The 22148-nt window shown below is 46.2% G+C and overlaps 1 protein-coding gene across 1 annotated transcript; it reads right to left on the bottom strand.

The window, feature by feature from the left end:
* Positions 1–675: 675 nt before the first annotated feature.
* On the bottom strand, positions 676–21628 carry LOC107264388. Its single transcript, XM_015732598.2, has 4 exons — positions 19214–21628; positions 2293–2515; positions 1888–2097; positions 676–1798 (listed from the first exon to the last, which is right to left on the bottom strand). The coding sequence occupies exons 1-4, from the start codon at positions 21626–21628 to the stop codon at positions 1116–1118; spliced, it is 3531 nt and encodes a 1176-aa protein (XP_015588084.1). The 3' UTR covers positions 676–1115.
* Between the last annotated feature and the right edge of the window lie 520 nt (positions 21629–22148).

Raw genomic sequence — 22148 nt, 5'->3', positions numbered from 1 at the left:
TCTTTCTTTTTTTTTCCCCCCCCCCCCCCCACATCCGCTTATCGTTGCCAACGGCTGCTCCTCGTAATTATACATTTCTCTTTCTTCCTCCTCTTCGTTTGATTCCTCCTCGCACATGTCCCTTATACGTACAACGCACGTATACATATATGTATACACGTCGCCTGATCTCTGACGTCACCCACGACTTCCGGCTTCCGCCACTTAGTGTACACACTTTTCAAATCACCCGTCCCTCGAATGCGCGTATAAATTGTGTCTCGTGTATACTCCTCCTTTAGTTTCCTTTTATGTATAGTTATATAATAGTTATGTATATAATGTCTAAACGAACACATATTATACCTCGATAACAATATCCGTCGTCGTACGTGTCCTTTTATTTTTTTTTCCCTTACACGACGCTCGATTTATCTTCTTATTTCCCGACCTCTTCTCAAAGTCGATTCACCATGGCGATTTCGCATTCGCACATCCCTATATTCATATTTCGAATCATCATCATCATTATCATGTTCACTACCTACCTATACTCCATGTTGCCTCATGTTAATTATTTTCATTATTTATGACTTATATATATATATACATATATATGTGTGTGTGTGTGTGTGTGTGTGTGTGTGCGCGCGCGCGCGCGCGTTTTTATGTGTTTGTGTGTATATATATATATATGTATACGTAAGTAGTGTATAATAATTGTATTATTATATCGTTACCGGCAATATTATTTTATCGTTATTCCGTATTATTATTATTTTATTATTGTATTATTGTTATCATTATTATTATTAGCGTTACATCCTCCATATATCTCGGAACTGAACTGCCGATGTTTAATCCCGTTTTTCCAGCCCCGGATCCTCCCTCCTTCGTATGCCTTCCCACGGCCTCGTATCCTCGAGCGTATCCCCATTCGGCCCCTTTTATTATTTAATTCCGTCTCCCTTTACCCGTTTCCCCTCGAAATTTTCTTCTCGCATCGGGCCTGTCTCTGCTTCCCTTATATTATTCTCTTATACGCGTATAATCACGGCTCCGTCCCGCACACGTTTTTCTTCCCCCCGTCGTACCGTCTACGTAATCAATTATTAATCGCGCCTATCAATTTATTATCAATTGTCGAATATCCAGAGGCTTCTCTCTCTCTCTCTCTGTCTCCCTCTCCCGCGATACCGTCTGCGGCGTCTCTTTCGACGACGGGGACGCTTGAATCGCGCCGGTCGACTACGGTTCCTCATATGACGATCCAGCAGCCCGGGCAGGGCCGTATCAATCCTATACCTCCAGCACCCGTTCCACAAGGACCACCACCAGTAGCAGCACCGCCACCACCACCCGTAGCACGAGCACGAGCACGAGCACCAGCAGCACTTCACTTTATTATGAAAGGATCGGAAGGTCAGGGTGATCCCTGCGAGTCTGACGATCGTCCTCGAAACACCGAAGGCCACTGAACCGAGAGCGCCAGGAGCGAGGACGATCCTGCGCAGGGGAGTCCTGGTGCGTGCCAGGGTGACAAGGTGCTCGGTAATCTTGCCGGTGCAGAGGGTGATCAGTACGCCCCAACTCCAGAATAGACAGATCATAGAGAAGGGCACCGAGGGTTGGGTACTCCGGGATGACGAGGATGAGGTGGTCATCGAGCCCACGCCGCCGCTTCCGCAGAAGCTTGTACCCTGCTCGTTCGCCAGGGGCGTCAGGGTCGACGAGAGGTCGGGGTTGTATTCCTTGTCGGCATCGAACGACTCCTGGGGATTAGCTGCGTCCTGCCGTTGCTGCTGCTGCTGCTGCTGACCTGGACCAATTAATTTATGGGCACTTTATCATCGATTGACTCTTTTTTATTTATCCTGGCTGATGGGTACTATTTTTACGTAGGCCTACCTGTGGACGCCGTGAGGGGCACCGTGACTTCGCAGTGCGGAGCCGACGCTGCCTTGAAACCGTCCCTCTCGATGATCTGCATCCTCGAGCAATTGGAACATATACCGGCGTGAGGAAAACCCGGTGCACATTCTTGGAAGCAGCATGTGTCGTTGTCATTCGCAGTCAACGACCTCTCGGCTTGGCCGCCCGTTTCGGGGATGTTGGGATCTGTAAGGTGGAATGGAAGAGAAAAATATCCATAGCGTCAGGATCGCTCGGTGGCCAATCGGCACGATTGGTAATGACAGTGCTGTATATTGCGTGTAGTAATGATTTTTGCGAATAGGGTGCCAAGGACACGTGTACCCATCTTAAGCTCTAACCAAGAGTCGGCTCATCGATGATCAAAGATTTGGGACCTACCTCTGCAAAGAAACGTGGGTTCGCCGGCGTATTGCGTGGGGTAAGCAGGGGCACGATCCCCCGGAAGCAAGTAGGGGCAACGTTGCTCGACCGCCTGGCAGAATGTACGACATGGCCGTATTTTTGCACCCCTCAACGTTTTCCTAATCACTCCTGAGTTCAGCGGTCCCCTATGAGCAAAGTAAGGCACCAGGGAGCTGCACACCCATTTTCTATACGCCTCCTGAAATCAAAAATTAGTCAGTTCGATGATGCATTCCTTGACCACCATATTGGATGCTTATGAGGCACTTTAAAAGATAAATATGTATGTATGACGGGGGTGAGCGTGGACACGTATTTACGTAGGAATATCATAGTACAGTGTTCAAATGAAACTTTAAATTTTCCCTGGGACCTGAAGATCCCTTTTTCCTGGAGTAGTGCCGAGGTCGAATGGCGGCTGGCCATAACACGGATCACTGCCTGTCCTACATAATCTTCAATGTAGAATATATATATATCATATAGGTGTAGCGAGAAGCTAGCGGCGTATAGGCTATATTTCGTAGTACTTTGACTTTACCTCTACCTATTTCAGTGCCAACTCTTACATACATACATACGCTTGCTATCGTCAGTGGTACCAACTTGCACTTAGTACCTCTGTTATTTTCAAGATTCCCGGGATAATTGCTCTCTTACGAAACCCCCTGACCGTCGCTCGGACCTGTTTTTATCGCTCGACAAGCCTACCCGCTACCAACAATGAGTTCGCGTTTGAAGTGAGTTTCAGAAGGGGGAAAGAATCGAATAATAATTTTAAAAAAAGAAGAAAAATATATGGAGGGTTCTCCTCGAACTTTCTGGTAACGCCATACCGTAAATAATTCCACGTTTTAATGAGCTTAAAACCGTGAAAACTTTTCGTATGCAAACGAATGGTTGTTATACACAGTAAAACGTATACATACAGATATACGTCTCTGTCATTGGAAAGGATGTCGCGGCATTAGCTAAATGTCATAATAGAAGAGAATACGAGATAGTGGATACCCGCAGAGACGAATAAAGACAAGAAAAAGAGATTGCGAAAAAAGATAATCTAATATCGCGAATGAAAAGGATATTGATAGTGGCAGCCATTTTGTTTGCTGAGATTAAAAAAAATATATGAATATTATATTTTTCTATACAGATCCGTTATTTCTCGTTATCACTCGCAAGCTCGCGACTGTGCGAATCTTTTGTATCCACATAGCAAGGAAGTGCCGGAGTTAAGGATTGCAGTTCAGTAACGTAGACCGTGCAGAAACAGTACCCAGCCTGCAGAAATATTGCACATCGCACGGTCTAGTTGTATCGTATTGTTCCTTTTGGCGGTTCTCTTGGCGTTCTGTATTCTCCGCTAGAAGCCTATCAGCGAGGATGCACTCGTGCCTCTTTTTCATTCCGGGGATCCCCCGCGATTACTACCAATGCTAGTCAGTCGAATCGACCGCCAGATGGCACTAGGCTCGCCGATCCTATACCCAGACCCACCGACAACGCTATACATTAAATTCCGTAATTTCTGCTCTTGGCAGCTCTTATTTTTTGTAATTTTTTTTCTTAAGTCTCTGTCCACTTCGTCTTCAATCAGGAAAAATTCCAGTAAGCCGCGAACACCGCGCCACGTGCTGACTCGTCCAAGCCGGAGGTGCTTACGCCCGTAACTCTTTCCTCAAGGGGCTCAACGTATTCCGGAGACTTTACCCAGCTCCACTGCGTTACTGTAGCTAGGTCGGGGCTAGCAAGAGAGCGCTGGATGAAGAGGAAAAGAGTGAACAGGAGGTCAGGAAGAGACGCGAGACACCCTAGCTACTAGGGTACCTACCACCTGAAGTACCCTCCAAGCTGGCTGACCCAATTCTCTGGTCCCTCCATGCTATCTGCCGTTGGAACCAGGCAGATGCGGCACCAGCAACCCTCACTACCTCCTCATCGCCCCTCTCGGTCCTCCGTACCACCCTATCATCGTCATTTGTACTACTATTATTATTATTACTACTACTACTACTACTACTACTACTACTACTACTACGACTACGACTACTACTAATACTACAAGTACTGGCACTCTTGGGGGAACTTTTCCTCCCTCTCATCATCAACCCTTCGTCGACCTTCCTTTCCCCATTCTTCTACTTGTCCCTCGTATAATACAACGTAGTCTGAAACAATGCATCATTTCCCGATTTCCTTGAGTAATCCCCAAGCAGCGCCATCTGACGCTGTTTCCATGAAATCCACGAAAACGCTAATCTCCCTGGAAGCGACGCCTGCGAGTACGAAGAGACGCGAGGATCATCCGTTAAGAATACTCTAGTTGAAATACGTCTACTAGAAATAACAGGTTTTAAAATTTCGATAAACGATACCAATACAGTTATGAGAAATTGACCGAAACTCTGTAAATTTGTAAATCCAATAATCGTTAAATCGATAACACTGATCCGATTACAATAGCAGCTTCGGTCCGTCGCTGAACCGCTGCTATTTTGCTACTGTCGTTCACTTAGTTGATAACAAAAGAAAAAGGGTTGATAAACAGACAAAATAAGACAGACAGAAACAACACGGATTCGAGGGATGCTGATACTGAAGGATGACGTAACCCTATAGAACGACCCAGAGGTACCTATTGGAATGGTACGAGAGAGTGATGCTGTTGTTCGTATGTCGTATTGGGTAGCGAGTGGGGCAGAAGAGGAACAGGGGTTTGCAAAGCAATGCCCTCAGTCCCGGTGACCTGGTTACCTAGCCCATATCTCTGTAGCCCTGCCTCGCGGCCTCAACCCCTTCGAACGAAGCCAGCTATCCCGCCAGCCAGTCAGCCAGCCACCCTCTTAAAGTTTTCCGCATGCAGCCTACAATGCAGCTGCAAAGGCGATTATCAATGCCTTCCCCATCCTCTATTCTACGGATTTTCCGTTCTCTCTTTTTCTCCCCTTCGCAAACAAGTTCCATCGCACAATGCGATACGGTATCACCAAAATACCCCGAGGAAAAGCTCAAACCATTACAGTCATTAGATTTTACAGAAGGATTGCCACAGATGATTCTACGAACAAACTGATACGCCTGCTCGCTACTAAAGAACTAGGAAAAAAAAAATTATGAAGCATCCGAAATTTTTCTCGGTCACCAATCTCGTATCTACATAACCAATGTTTCTACTTGTGTGAGTCTATTCTAGAACTCACTGCAGGTATGGTTATGTCTCACTCCATTGCACGAAGGTAAACAGAGACACGACAACTTTCGCAGTACTACCAGTGGGTTTGATGCAGAGCCTCTACCGGAATATCAATAAACTAACAGGCTGAATCATAGACGAAGCGACTCTGTAGGTCGGTATATAACGCTAATAATCGAGCCCGTATACTGCAGCGGAAGAAACACTAGGGAAACCGTGAATACGTTATCCAATTGTTAATTTACAAGAGTAAAAAGGCTGAGAGCAGCCGTGAGTATTATTGAAGTATTGTCAGTCGATAACCAATGCAAGAACTTCAGTGATTTTGGCAATTACGTTAATGTTACTTGCCTGGTAAAAACAATTCTCTTCGCAGGCAAAGTCACGCATAGTAATAACCTAACCTAAATCCTATATCGATAAACTACGTATCCAATGTGCTATAGGTAGTTTCAATTCCTAACTGTACACCCAATCACGGTTCTATCTCCAACGTCAAACCGTCCGCATCTGCATAGTCAAACCCTCTACGTTGCCTACTATAAACTCAAGAGGAACTCCGCAATAGCAAACCCTTTAAATAGCGCTAATGGCACGTAGCTAGCGGGTGTTTCATATTAAAGCAGTACTTTTTTACCCAAAAAGAATTTACATGCACGTGCAAAATTAATCTGTTACATTTTTTTAATATCACAAAAAATCCCACTTTTTTAAATCCGATTGAAAAACTCAAACTCGTATATTTTTTTTCTGATCTCGACGCGAAGCCTCGAGTCTAAAGTAGCTTTTGGATCTTTATGTATCCACGTACTTCTGAACCAGTACTTATATTTCGCAAAGGGATGCGCTACGACCTTGTCTCGAGTTCCGAGTACCTTGTACTCCCATTTGTTGTGTCGCCAAGAAAACAAGGCCGTAGCTGCTTCGTAAGCGAACAGGCGCCGCCTCGGAAAAGGAACAAACGTGACTCCGACCTTGTTATACATCGGGTGTATCATTCTGTCTCTTATTTTTGAAAAAGTTCTTGAGCTACCAAAGAAAGAAATCTGATTCAATTAATAGCAGCCATTTTCAAGTAACAGCATCCCAGAGGCACGTACCATTCACAAGTACCCAGTGTGATCGGTATAAATACACAAATCACTATAAACACCAATATCTTCCATGTCAGAGTATCGTACTTTTTTTCTTACAAAAAATAAAAATAAATTCTTACGTCACGTATAAAGTAATATTTATGTCCATCATAATCCATATATATGCTCAGTTCATAGTCCGTGTCCTTTCTACGAGAAGGTATGATGCAGTATCCACACGCTTTCAATAGATCCCAGCAAATTGTAGGTGATTTATGAACCCATCGTATCCATCCTTATTCGCATTTGAGATTCGGAATAGGAAACGAGGCTCGCGTATTTCCCAATCCGTACTATATACATACATAACCTATATCACGACAGATCCCTTCGGTATACAGTGACAAACACCTCGAACGAACCTTAAGAGAGAATCTGCCGGAGTAAATATAAAGAGTGAAATATTGCAATAAGAGGACCGTGGGATACAGCGTAGACTAGAGGTGAAATTGTAATCTGAAAAATCATGCGATATTACTTCCGATCCAGTAAGACGAGTATAGTATTTTGCATTTACCTTAACCCATAAAAGAGATGGCTTACGTGCCACGACGGCTACCGGGATAGATGTGGCCAGGTGAATGAACTGATGTGTAACGGAGCCCAGCTGGGCCCAGCCCGGTGGTGCAGTGTCGTTTGGATCGAAAAAGGGGAATTGAAAATGCAAATATGCAGGGAGAATTGAAAGGAGACCCAAACCCAAAGAAAGACTTCTGGAGGGGGAATCAGTGAAGAGACCGGACGCGTCTACAAACGTCACGGCTCGCTCGGTGGGTAGCTGCTAGTGAATCGCGAAGACATACATATATGTATACTCTGGGTATCCACTGTGGATAGGTAAGCGACGTTGAGATGAGTGATGAGTTTTTCAACCCTTACCAGTGCTTTCATCCCTCCAGGCCCTTAAACGCTTGGAGTTAAAGTAACCCCAGCCCTTCGACGGGTTTCTCTTACCACTGTAACCCTTTGCCCGTCTATATATATATATATATACAGGCACAATCAAGTACTACAGGTACTTAGGACTCTTATCGTAACGGTGATAAGAAGTGCCATAAGAAAATTGCGTATAGCTGGAGAGCGAAAATAATCGAAGGGAGAAAAGATACGTCGCTAGAAAAGTTTCTCCAATAAATTCGTAGAGCACTTTGGCGCTTATGTCTTTTCAGTCTCTTTGTTTTTATCGATTCCCGCGACACCCGGCAAGAGGGCGCAAGGGGCGGAGGCCAATTACATTGTCTCGGTATTATGCTCTAGGCGCAGAGAAGCAATCGACATAAAGGCCGGATAAATCGCGCGCGGTAAAAAAAAAAAGAAAAAGAGAAGAAGTAAAAGAGTCGCGCCTCCCGTGTGGAATTCTGCCAAGAGAGGGTCGCTCAGGGTGCCCCGGTTCTCGTAAAGATAGATTGAAGTTAAATCGCAGTTTCCTCGGCAGTAGGTACTGTTTATCTCGGATTCATCGTCCTCACCCAATGCCGCGATGGGACGGGTGGAAGATTCCTACTAGAAATGGGGGTGATACTTTTTTGTACCCTTGTACAGTCTTTTACGTTGGTGCTATAGTTCTGGCAGTCCCGTTAGTATCCCTTGGTTGGCAGCACTGATCGATACTAGAAAGGGGACGATGCCAAGAGTCTATTTACAACGTGATTTGGACACCTGACTCGCCGCCACTGTCGGGGAATCCCCGGAAAATCTAAATCCACGAGGAGAGGCGAGGCTGGAATTTTGATCGTGACTCGTGGAAAAACTGTTTTTGCTTTCGTAGTCAAAGTGCCCACGGCACCTGTGGTACATACTTGGTGGTTATAATTCTTTACCTGGTACTCATAGACGTCTGTGCTAAACTATTTGGTTCAAAGATATTTTATTTCGTTGTTAGTTTAACCCCTAAAACCTCGAAGTTAACCTGGAAATAATGATTTTACCATTTTTTGAGGTTATCAATGCTACCGTCTGAAATCTTTCGGGTACGTAACACAGACTTTGTATGAGACCAGTCGGCTCAAACGTACCAACTGAAGTTAGCCCGTCTGTTTGATGTCTGTGGGAAAGCCAACTTCAGATGAGTGCGTTTGAGCTAAATAGCTTTGTATACGTAATAAATGTATGTTGCCAAAGAGTAGTGTGTTTGTATTTTGTTAAAAAAAATACACAAAAATTAGGTCAAACGATACTCGGTCGGTTCCATTTTTGCTTTCTCTCTCTCTCTCTCTCTCTCTCTCTCTCTCTCTCTCTCTCTCTCTCTCTCTCTCTCTCTCTCTCTCTCTCTCTCTCTCTCATTTGTACAAGTGTCCTCCGTGCGTAGCGGCTGTTACACGACTATCGAATCCCTCCGGACGATCGAATATCGATTGTACGAAATGGATCACGGAAAGATCTCGTGGCTACCGGAAAATAGGGAAAGAATTGTATGGGATAATATTGGCGAGGGGGACGCTCGATATCACTGTAAGGAGACGACAGGTCGCATGGTGAAGTTACAAGGGACGCGAGAGATATTGGCACAAAGAAAATGAGAGAGAGGAGAGGGAGAAAAATGCTTATGGGGAAAATTTGTTCCTGTTAACATGACGAAGACGTCGTGAGGATCCAACGGGCACTCCTGTTTGTTGTTCCGTATTACGAATTAAATTCCCCTTTTAATATATAGGGGGTTACCAGTTGGCCGTATTATGAATTTCTGAATCCTCGCTATATGAAAATGGGGTCATGAGACTGCAACTGGTATCTATGCTCGGGAAACTTCCCTTATAACCAGTATTCCTTGCTGGCTCCGCATTATACCACCCTCCCTTCTAGGTGTACCTCATACCTTACGTGGAAGAGTATCCTGAAGCGTTGGCGGACGTCCAGGACTATTTACGAGGATGCTGCGGGTCCACCTGAGAATATTCATAAAGTGCTGTCTGGTGGATAGGGCTGCCGCTAGATATATCTCTATCTGTCCTGAGGGGGTTGGGAAGTGGCGCAGGGACTAGGAGACAGATCGGTTCGTTCACCTAGCGGCTGATCCTGAAGCTCTGAACGTGGCCGCTCTGGCGTTTCAGGGTGCGCACTGAATATGTATCAGGCCGGAATCGGAATGTATACGAGGGTGAGTCTGAATAAAATCGCTGGTTAGCGGGTACGGGCGGCCAATTCATTGTCGTGCCGGGCTGTATACATATATATACCAGCCATAGCTAATGGCAGGGAGGAATAAAATCATGTTCCTCTTATACAGAGACACGGGGGATGAATTTTCATCCGCGAGAAAGAAAACGAAAACAATTGCAAAAACTTTGGCCCTTTGTCCAAAAATCATAATGACAACGTTCCCCCCATTGTTTTCCAACCCTCGAACGTTTCAGTTCTTCTTTTTTTTTTTTTCAAAATTTTTTAACAATTTTCGATCTTTCGCAACGTACATTCCCGATGTACGCGTTCCTATACACGTGTTCGTCCCGATACCTGAGCCTGTTTTTTTTTCCCGGCACAGTGGCAAAAACCATGGTAAAAAGGCAAAAGGGAGGAACGGGTGAACCAACTTTGTAAGGGGGTTGTAAAGGGTCGAATAGACGTGTATAATATATAGTACAGGCTGGGTGGTGTGGTCGCTTGACGTGGAAGGTACAATCAATCAGTGCGGTGGCCAGTGGCCAATGGCCAGGATAGTGGTGATGGACGGACAGTCGGGGTGCCGACCACCTCAAACCCTGTCTCATCCATCCACCCACTGGAAACACATTAGTGTCAGCTCTGGAAAAACTACCCCCTTCTATAGTCCACAAAGTAGAATCTTCTCCAGCCCCTTTCTAGACCTTCCCAGTTGGCACCCCCGACCCCAACCCTTACTTCTATCTCTACAGACCTTCTCTCCCTCTCTCTTTCTCACGTAGACCTTCTTCTTCCTTGACGCCTTCCATCCCCCAGCGCAGGAACGGAAGTCGCCTTAGCGACCATACTCGAGCGGATATTGTTTCGCCCCTGCAAAGTGTCATCGTGTAGGTGCACTTCCTGTAGGGCTTGGCCTAATGGTCCCCAATCTCACTTGACTCTCGAGTCTCTCGCCTTTACACCGCTCGTATTGCTCGAGTAACAGCAATACAGGCTCATTCACAAACGGCCGGACCCCCAACGATTCGTAAGTGTACATTAACGAGTGGATGAGTACCAGAGATCGGAGGGGCGACGCCAGTGGGATTTTGGTGGCTCGCGAGGAAGAGGCCAATGTCAGTGTCGACGTGGATGGAAGGTCGGAATAATAATGGGAAAAGATTGCCCAAGACCCGTTCCACCTTCTTCTTTTGATTGATATCGTAAACGTGACGCAGGAAGTTCCCGCCTAACGAGAAATTTGTTATTTTCCTACGGATAATCGCATTCGTTTAAATTCCGTCCACGCTCGAGGGTCTGCTGGCCGAATGCGCGCTTGCACTTTCCTTGGACCTACGATTACCTACGATGACCACGATACACGTACCTACGTATGGTAATGTAGAATATAATTTTGTGATTCGTGGTCACGCGATTTGTGTCCCTTGCTAAATAATTATTATATGTATACGATCGAATGCAGGAACAAGACGAAAGGAATGGATGCTGAATTTTTTATATTTTCTTGCTCCCCCTCTCACGTGTCCTTAATAATGTTCAAACGATCGATCATCCCTACCCAGTCGATGTAGTTACATACAGACAGCACACCTCGGGTCTGCGGCAGCCTGCAGGAGGGAAGAATTGAAAGAAGTAATCTTTTAATGCTTCGAACAGAATAGAGACCAGAAAGAAAAAGAGAAGAAAAAGGGCCACCGAAATTCTGCCAGATATGTGGGCTGCGGGTCGGTGGCACAGATCATGTGTGTTTGGGGGTTCGGGTCGACATGAAAAATAGCTCTCCTGACGCCCCTCAAATCCAACCAAGATCCCTGATCAGATTCACAGATCCCTAATAGTCCTGACATAAGTCACCCTCGGACGTTGAGGTAAAACTATAGATTTTACAAAAAAAAAATCCCGGTCTCATTCGAAACCTGAACAATACCCATTGCCACGTTAACCATTATTAATGCACTGATTATCCCTGTTCGATGCTACAATTTTTAATGCATTGCAAACTCTGTCCCTCTTCCTCTTTCATATCTCTCTCTCTCTCTCTCACTCTCTCTCTCTCTCTCTCTCTCTCTCTCTCTCTTTTTTTAACGAAACTATTTCTCGCAATTTTCAGTAATCCCCAAGTGCGCTAACCCCACTTTACATATTTTTTTTCGCTTCGTTTTAAGATCTCGTTAAAGCTAACACTAGGCTATGTTAGCGCCATGGCGCTGTTAAGCGGCGAACCGTCGAAGCTCCAGACGGGAGCTTCGACAATTTAACGAAGATAACGACGGTTCTCGGAGACGGTTAAGAATTTTGCCGTAACGAGTTTCAGGTGAGGGGTACACATATATATATATACCGAATAAAGAAACGAGAAGTAGATATATCAATATAATATTGTATATATACATACATATATTTCACTATCGCATGGTTAGTATGGCTGGTACGTTCGTCGCGTTACCTTCCTGGGTTTTTATACTCCGAACCAAACGAACGTTCACCATCTGATATTGATCCGTATTCCGTCCACACGGAACTAGTGCTCCAGAGGCAGCTTTCCTTTCCACTCTATCATTCTCTCTCTCTCTCTCTCTCACACTCACTTGGATCAGCCCCCCACGCTCTCCGTCTCCTTCTTATTCTCACAGAAAATTCCCTCTCCATCCCTTATCCTTATCCTCCTTTACTTCTGCTACTAGGTCCAACTGCTGCCTGTGTTTGCTTCCATGCTACTACCTCCTTCAGTATCCTCTAACCCAGCACCGATGTAGCTTCCTGTCCTCCTGGACTCCCGTCCTCGGCCACCTCCCCTGGAACTGATACTAGCTATCTAAGGCTACACTCATACCCCAAGCATCTTTCCTCCACCTCCACCTACCTTTAATGAAAGCTACTTCCACTTTTTACGCTCGTTTCGAGTTCCTTTGCGTTGTCGCTCGTCAAAGCGCATTCACCGGGAACTTTGCCAGGACTTCCGGTTCCGTCAAGACTTTCCACGTCGCTTTTAGTTTCCTTGGTAAAATAAGGCTCTATCGAGTACCCTCGTAATACATATAAAGTGATCGATCAAATCTGGACAGCTGGCAGATTTTTTTTTTTTTTTAATTAAATTTACACTTCAATTAATTTTTAACCGTTCCCTCTCAATTTCCCTCATACACTCTATGATGCAGGTCGATCAATTCGATCTCCTTAGAAAGCTTCACCTTCTCCACGATAGTTTGGACTATTAAGTATTCATGGCACCTTGGCACCAGAGAGCTTCTCCGTTCGCTACGCTTCCAGACGCACATGTCAACAGGATATACTACGAGGAGGATCAACCGACTGTATCCCCATTTGCTTTTATACCCGTCTATGTGTGTATATATATATATATATATATATATATATATATATATATAAATAATACGTAATATGACAGTACGGTTTATACTTGACGAATGCCCGGATGCCTGACTGTAATTCCGTGCTGCCGTATTTCTGAATAATGTAGATCCAGTTCTCGAAAATGATTTGAGCGATCATTCAAGTTTGAATTCACGTCGTTTCTCTTATTCCCACGTTTATGGGCGTACCCGTACTACCGCGACGCTCTGATTATTTAAAATACTTGCGAAAACCATTTCGCGCCTTTATAACGTTTATCTACGTGCATATATATATATATTTAGGTATATGTGTATATATAAACTTCCGCATTCCCCGTTCTTGAATTTTACGACGCTATAGCCAGGTATATCGTTCTTCTGGACGATTTCATCCCCTGCTCCACCCTCGTCCGCGACTTCATTTCAGATTGTTATATTAGAGTCCATTTACTCTTTGCCAATAAAGATTACAACGACCGTGCCGTAACTCTACGGTTATGTCCTACTTTACTTTACAATGTTAGACAAATAGTTACAATTACCAATGGATTTCGATGCTTCATTCTCTCGGACAGTTTATGTGATTATGGCACGGAATGAGAGAGGTCGCTTTGTCGAAGGTCAGATTAACGAAAATCCACGATTTCCTCTAAATCTAGGTCGCGACCAGGTCCTACCCTCCATCTCGAATTCCGATTGCTGCTCGAATCGCCTTGATAGGGAAAAAAAAGAGTATGTACCACATAGACAGGAAACTCAGACAGTGATGAGGAGAGACCTAGATATTTAAAGGGTGTGTAAAATTTTTCAGTAAAATTTCGTTCCTTGTAACCCTCCGCTGTATCCGTATCTCCTATCAATAAATTAGAGGGAATTGTCTATATTGATTGAAAAAAAAATCTCTTACGTAATTTACCACTCTCGACCTCTATACGGAGCATCCACATTATTGGCTATGTATTAAAATCCTCTTATTTTTTTTTTCTTTTTTCACCCAACCAATTCCTCATTTTTCTTTTAGCTCCCATCGGCCCCGCAAATATCTCTGTTATATCGTCGATATATATTGGCGGCGAACAGTCACTGAGAGCGCAACCAATCTCGCTATTGATTGCGCTAAAATCCACGTCCCGAAATAACAGGGCCTATTTTTAGACGCACATCGCAACACGCTGCTTTTATTGCCGTTGCGGCTGGTGGGGGTACGGAGGGGTGGCAGAGGGGAGGGTGTTGGGGGTGCCGACTGGGTTTATATCAAAGTCTGAGTAAATGAGCGAGCTAGTGCAGGGTTTAATTAACTTACTTATTATCAGCCCCGATGAAACTAGACACCAAACCAGAAAGGAGGGGGGTCTGGCGTGAGAAATCAAGAGAGCGGCAGTCCCCTTTATTGTCGTCGTGTGGAGATTCACCTTTCGGCTCAATGGAAAGCAGAGCGATGACGTTCTGACCGCATACAAGTCCCGTCGCGTTTGCTTGGTACGCGAGAGACAGAGAGGGGGTTACCACGTGTTTATGCAATTAATAGGTAATTAACGAGCAATTTATCAGTCCCGTCGAAGGGGGGGGAGAAGTGGGGGAATTTCGATGCGTCCAAGATTTATAATGCATTAGCGCATCTGATTAGACCCGGAGGCGTTGGGATGCTGTGTCTACGTCAGGACTGCGTGGACCCTGAGACACCTTGTGGTACGGATGTAAAATTTTGAGATGAAAGATCCAAAAAGTATCCCAAGGATCTACAGCAGACGAACTTTTCCTGATCCTTGATTTTATTTTGGTACCAGCCTCCAGGGGCGGTCCAGGCAAAATTTTTTAGACACAGACTGAATATAATCGTCAGCTGATATCTGGGGACGGTCTGAAAAATTTATCTCGCCGGACCATGTCCGGATGGCTCACTGGCAAGTATTCTGAATTTATCGGAACCGTACGGAGGGAGCACAGATTTCATTTTTGCCAGGGTTGGAACTCGAGGGAGTAGACTGGTGGCAGCTACTAGTCCTCGAAGAATCTTTCTTCTCCGAGCCATAAAGCAACGATGAGACGAGAGTAAAGTTAATAGGAGAAAAGTTCAGCGTTAATCCAACTCCGAAGGGACGGGATCGGATAAAAGTTCCATCGGGAAAGTAGTTTTCCCTGTGAACACCCTTTAGCGTTATCCGTCGAGAGTTTCAATCGAGGAAAGAAACGCTTTAGAGGTGAGGAAGGATCATAAGAATCCCTATAGAACGGAAACAGCATAGGTCGCAAAGATACGAGACTATATGTATACATTCCCGTGCGGTCGAATCCTAACTGTCAATTTTGACAGCTGTCAAATCGTCGCTTCGATCTAGCATCGTCCTTAAACAACGTGCGATGCAAAGAATCGGATCGATGTAAATAAACCGATTGACTGAACTCTATGAAATTTTTTCACTCAAAAGAGTCAACCTTTTTTCCAAAATTTTCACTGGCCTGCAAGAGATACGTTACGCGTCTGTATCGTACATGTGTGGCCATATTGGTTGATATGTTAAGTGGTAATGCCTGGAGCAGACAGGTTGCAGCGACCATACCTAATGCACCGATGCTGGGCAACGCTCAAGAGCGAGCGAGATCCATAGCTGCACAAATGCATATACAGATACGTATACCATAACGTATCCGTATGCACGTATGGACATACAGGGGACACCCCCCGACCCCTCCCTTTAACCCACCCTGTTACGAGCATGTGAAATTGTCACCGGCTAAATTACATGCCCCAATCCAATAACCATACGCTGATGTGCCAGCGCGATCGGGCCCAGCCACTTCCGGTCGACGCTGTAATATTTAGCAATGGCTTCTATTCACCCGTCGAGCGAAAAAGGATTATGGGCTAATCGCGAACCCAGTCTTACGTTACAAAGCAGTGTCTCTAGTCGACGTTAAAATGTTTACGTCACCATAAACCAGACGTTCTCAGCCCATACCGGCATTTTGTCATACTGTCGAGGGTCCCCCGAAGACTAAGTGTCCTCCCGGTTCAATTACTTCATCCCTTATTCGGTCTGGATTAAGGGGGGCGGGGGGAGGGCAGAACAAACAGAGGCTTCCAAGACAAATTCCATCAAAAGGTTACGGTTAGTCAAACTTTGTCGGCAACCCCTAAATGAAATTGCACCAGCTAGGAGAATTCTAATTACCACCTCTGTGCACGACGGTGGTACGTGCGTGATATATATGACTTAATCTTTTTTTCTTACACCCCCTTGGTATGCCGCATAATCGAGGGGTGGGTATTACCTGGGATTTAATTATTACACCCTGCGCCTGGTTTATTCGGTTCGATATAGGAAAAGAGGGTTGAATATTTTTCACTGTTTATGCTCGAATCATCCCCTGGCTGATATATGTCGTAAAAGTTCGAGAGCGAAAATGATTTTCTTACGACGCGCCATGCGCGGGAATGGATATTAATTTTCTTCCGCCCAGCCGAGGATGCAGCTTCCTCCTTCCCGAGGGTCGCGATGACGCCGCCAGAGGGTAGATGCAATTATTTGCGGTAAGATGATCTCAATTAAGAACGCTGTAACCCCCCTTCGCCATGTATGTCTATGGAGGTTCGTTTTGTGGATATATATACAATATGTGTGTATAATATACATGTACTGGCACTGGGTTACCTCAGGACATCGTTGCCCACTTTGTAGACACTTCGCGTATTTACTAAGTACACACAGTGGGTACCAACTGTACAACGGAGAATAAGTTCGCGATCCCGTAACTTGAATACGAAATGGCATTCCTTCGGAAAGCCTTTTACTGTAGCACTGGCCATGGCCTTTGAACTTTTACTATACGTTTTGAAATTATCCGACCGATACTGACATTTTCTTACTATCGGCAGTGACGTCCCATGGGACTGAAAATGAGGACGGAAACGGGCGAATCACGCTGGACAAGCACCAATATCGTTATAAGGTTCCCATTGGAGGGACGAACGTTTCCGGAAATACGTATCCTCGGACGATTTCCGGCATATTTTTACATGGCTTTACGGGGTGTCTCGAGCCAAGTGGTTGCAGACATAGGTGTGATAGGGGAAAGGAAAGTGGATTCTTTATACAGAATATTTCTTCTAGAAGGAATATGAATATATATAGGGAATTATTGGGATTTAACATAAGGGGGATATTCAAAGTAAAAAAAAAAAAGATTCACATGAAAATCATACTGTCTCCATCTGTTACGGTATAACATAGATAAGTGTTAAGGTCATAATAAAATATCGAAATATATTCGAAGCGCCGAAATATTTTGTCGACGTGTGAAACGCGTAAGTTAGAAAAAAAAATTTTTTTCAAAATTTTTATTCACTCAAAAATATACATCGAGACCAAAGTCTTGTCCAATTTCCGAATAGATATACCCCATGGGAGAATGTAGCCCACATTTTCTCATGCAAATAGACAAAAGCTCATTATCCTGTATACACATCGTCATGTAAACACATTAGACCTAATAGCATGACATTACAGGAATGACGGCACAAGCAAAGCGCCATCGATCAATCCAGATCCATCGGCGTATCTTGAGGGATTTATGTAAAACAAGAAAGAAAGACATTCTCTACTCGACAATCCAAGTAAAGGAACTACGAGTGGTACTTGAGCGCGAAGCAGGAAGACCATCGTGAAATCCAGGACACGCGATACGGAGGTTAGTTGAAAGGAGGAGAAGAGTCTGACGAACAAAGGAAAAATTTCGAAGTACCGATAGACCCGTAACGCAATAATGCTATGTGCCAAAAAACATCGACTCGCATACGTAACAATCGATACCAGTCAAATCGACAATGGCGTCTCGTGGTTAAGATAAAAATTATAGTATAATTAAAGTATAGTCGATCAGACACCGTATATTATATATATATATAGTATATATAGTATAATTCTGAATATCGTGAAAACTTGCGATTTTCATAGAGGCAAAGTGGCGCCCCCTGCCTCGTATAAAAATGATAACTCTCAAGTGCTGCAGGGGTGCAAGGGGGATGAAGATAAAAAGGAAAAAGAGAATCCATGACCATGAAGAGTACATTGAGTGAGAATCCAGCCAGGAAGAGAACGATATAAAAATCGTAATAGTAACATAGGGAAATATCGGTTGTTATTGGTGAAATATCATGAGCCCTTGGGAAGACCCTCTGAGAGATTTAACGTAGGAGATTCGGAAGGAGCGAGAGCTGACTCTTTTTCTCTCTCGCTAAGGAAGACGGTCGATCTCCGAGAGGAACGAGGTAAGAGGTTCGTTCGATCGAGCGAACTTTGTCCAAGGAGGGGTCGTTCCTTCTTGGGGCTTCTGGAACTGGTCTTGCGGAGGGACAGGGTACGCGATATAGACGAAGACCAGGGGTACGAGGTGGATGAACGAGGTTGAGTAGACTGGCTTAATAAAATATTGCTTTTATGGAAATTTTCGATGTATATTAGCTATCACTATTATTTTACTGTCCACGTCTGTTCGCAGTCCCTCAGTCCCTTGGGACTTGTCTCTGGATCTGATAATGATAATAATAACGAGATGGGAGGATAACGTAACAGTGTATTGTGCACGTGTCTTTATCAGACGGCATTGAGGACAATGGTACGCACGCGACAGTTCAACTGATATAGGGGATCCTTACGGTGATAATCAGGAACAGGTCAGGACCGTCGCGATGGCGTCGGGACGCCGCGCGATTCTCACTGTCTGGGAAATAGTAGAGCGCAAACGCCGCGTGAGCTCGGAAAGCGTGACGGAATCGTTGAACGCGTAAATGTGGGTCAACTCGTGAAAACCATCTCCAGGAAGAGTCCAAAACCGGAGATCCCAGGCTAGTTTTCTATTTTATTAGGTATTGGACTCTAGTCGAGACTTTTTATTTAGGTCTTATCTCAGTGCCATTCGTTACTTGTGATTCGGGTTGAGGACAATGGGTATAGCCAGTAGGCAGATCACGAGATAGGGACATTTGTCATGCGTCGTAGATACCGGTGGGACGTCTATTGTGAATTGTAGGTTAGAGGGGTACGAAAACGAATGGGATAGAACAGAGTTAGAAGAGAGTAGTATCTAGTAGGAAGGAAACGTTGTGGACTCACCTTGCAGTGGGTGCAGTTGTGGATAACCGAATAGGGCTGGGCACAGTCGTAGCGCGCTAATACTTCCTCGAATTCACAGTGAAGCCTGGCAGCGAGTGCGTCCACAGCCAATAATTTTTCCAAGGCAGCTGTACATCTCCGACCTCCATTCAAAACATCCTCGAGCGGGCCACCCTTACCGGGAGCCAGGGCGTTCACGACAGCGTGCTCGCAGCAATGCCGTAGACGCAGGCCACTTATAAACCAATAGCGATTTTCCCTTACGGTTACAAAACTTTTCCGACTGCGCAAACCGAACTCCTCATGACAGACATCCCTCTTGTGCGACTCCTCGAGGTAAAAAAGGCACTGTACCGGAGCCATCCGTTCGATATCGTCGTGATCCTGAACATTCTCCTGGCTTATCTCGTTCGTTTTCGTGGTCCTGATCGGCGACGTTTTCCTCGTGGTGGTCTTGGTGCTCCTGGTGCTCGTGGTCGTGGCCGAGGACGTGGACGACGAGGAGGATGCCGACGTTGATGACGGGGGTAACGGCGACGTCGTAAAGATAGCACTACTCGTACCGATCCTGGTCTGCTCGACGACCTCGCCGAAGACGTCGCCCCGCGACGATACCTCGCAGAGCATCGGACAGACCTTGGGCACTTCCGGGGGACCGCAGCTACCCTGAAGGTCGGCCGGCGCTGGTCCCGCCAGGTCGCAGGCCGACAGCCAAGGGTTTATCTGATTGACCTCCCAGGTGTATTCGTTGTAAGGGTGCACTCCTGATGCCGGAAGACCCCGCATGTTCGTACTAGCATCTTCCTCTTCATACACTTCCTGCTCCACCAGCTTCTTCTGCTGAAGATACTCCGCTTGCACTTCCTCATCGGCTGGCTGAGAGTATACGGACGAGTTGCGCTGGGTGAAATTCTGACTGTGGGTGAGGGGCGGCTGCTTTTGTGCGAATCCTGAGGCGACCTGGGCCGAGGGGTTCGTCGCGCAGAGAATGGGCAGGGCCAGGAGGTACAGCACCAGAAGAAGACCGTAACATCTCCTACCGGGTCGATCGCTTCGTAACTTTTTTCTTGACTTCCCTGTACCCTCCCCGTACATCTGTGACCTTCTGCGTTCCCTCTTCCTGACGATCGACTTCGCCAACCGGGCAGTGTAATCGTTCTCCTTCGTCGCGACGATGTTCTCTTCAGGAGAGACCTCGTCGAAGTCGGTGCTGTCCTTGTGACGAGAGCGACAGCGACGACGATGATGACGATCATGATATCGTGGAGGTTCCTCCGTACTAAAATGCACACACTCTTCCTCGTCATCCTGGAGGTTATCGTGATAACCAGGTGATAAAATTTTAGACGCGTATCCAATGGAATTATAGAATTTACCACCGGGCACATCAACGCACGTGGTCGTCTCGTGCGGAGTATCGTTCCCTGAGGAAGATGATCTCTCCGGTCTGGCTTCCATCGTCTTCGCCTCCATCTTCGTCGTCTCCAGCTTCGTTCTCTTCTGCCACCTGGATTCCTCAGGCTTCTCCACGCGGTAGGGAAGGAGACACGAGCAGGAATACTCCATATTGTCATAATCAACTTCGTCATAACCTTGTCGACAGTTCTCCATCTCATTTTCGTCCTCGTCCTCGCGATCCCCATCGTCTTCCCCTTTCTCGTCTTCGTCGTCGCCGTCGTCGTCGTCGTCGTCGTCGTCGTCGTCGACACGGTGCTGATGATTAAAGGCAGTGTAAACAAGGTCATCGTGAGAAGGAAGGCTCCGACTCGAGGAGACGAGGTTCGTCTTTGGGAGAGCGGAAATCTTCCGACTGATCCGGTGCGAGCTGGCGCTACTTCCGGTGATAGTAAAGCCTCGTCGTTGGTAGCAAGACTTCCTTTTCCGTGGGTACAATCCTGGCGTTGAGCTGTGATCGGCATGACACGTGTTGCATATAAGCGATTGGCCAGCTGGAATGGCCGGACGTGGGGTAAAGTTAGGTTCCTGACTTCTTCTCTTACGTACGTTGAATCCCGGCAGGTTAGATGAAGTAGAAACGGAAGTAACATAAAAGGCAGTGGTAGTCTTAGGTTCGTCCTCTGGTTGATGGACTCCATCTTGGCTGACTGTGGAACAGTCGGTAGAGACGCTGCTGGTGGCGATGTCGAAGCGAGTGTCGCTGGCACGGGGTGCGACGATGCTGATGGTGGCGCTGGTGGTGGTAGGGTTCTCCGGGGTGAGGGTATTATCGATAGTGATACCACGTGAGTAGGAGAGGTACGGATTGCAGGAAGCGTCCTCGAGGTAGAATGAGGATGATGTGGATGACGATAGCAATGGAGATGACAGTGAGCATAGTGGTGCTGAAGGCTGACGATAAGCTCGCTTCCTTTTTGTTTTGGGTGGTCCCGTGGAGGTGGGCGGGTCGAGTCGCATGAGCACGAAATCGGGGACTCTAGCGTCCCCACGTTGACGCTCCTTCGCGACGACGGCGACGATCGAACGGAACGACTTCCCTTCCCGGTTGGCGACGACGTTTCCGACGTGGCGATAATGACGACGACGACGACAACGATACTGGCGGTGTCGATGACGGCGGCAACAGGAGCAATAGTAGCAACAGTAGTAGTAACAGCAGTGACAGTAGCAGCAACGACAACGGTGCCGCTGACGGTGATGATTTTCTCGTCGACGCCGACCCGACGACAACGACGATACGGCAAATCGATTTCGAGATCGGTTTTGAAAATGAGATGCGAGTGCGTTTTGCGATCGCGTACGCCGGGCTGCAGGGGGCCCTGCATCGCTGCCACGAAGGCCTGAGCCCACCGTTCGCCTCGCGCGTACGCCCCTGAAACCAGCTTCTCCTTCGGCACGAGTGCACCCCAAGATCCTCCCTCCACCTCCTCTCGATCCTCCTTGTACTCTTTTCGAACAGCTCCTCTTGGCGTTCAAT

This window comes from Cephus cinctus, unplaced genomic scaffold (genome assembly GCF_000341935.2).
Source record: "Cephus cinctus unplaced genomic scaffold, Ccin1 Ccin1_scaffold0168, whole genome shotgun sequence".
Classification (NCBI taxonomy): domain Eukaryota; kingdom Metazoa; phylum Arthropoda; class Insecta; order Hymenoptera; family Cephidae; genus Cephus; species Cephus cinctus.
The sequence above is the reverse complement of the archived record's forward strand: the minus strand, read 5'-3'. Positions and strand labels throughout refer to the sequence as shown.

What these genes read in the sequence shown, in the direction of transcription:
- LOC107264388 (XM_015732598.2), bottom strand. Translation starts at nt 21,628, where the DNA reads ATGCGACTCGACCCGCCCACCTCCACGGGACCACCCAAAACAAAAAGG. An exon ending in ACAACTGCACCCACTGCAAG is followed by an intron (nt 2,516 to 19,213) that starts GTGAGTCCACAA and finishes TTTTGATTTCAG; the next exon opens with GAGGCGTATAGAAAATGGGT. An exon ending in GCCCCTCACGGCGTCCACAG is followed by an intron (nt 1,799 to 1,887) that starts GTAGGCCTACGT and finishes TAATTGGTCCAG; the next exon opens with GTCAGCAGCAGCAGCAGCAG.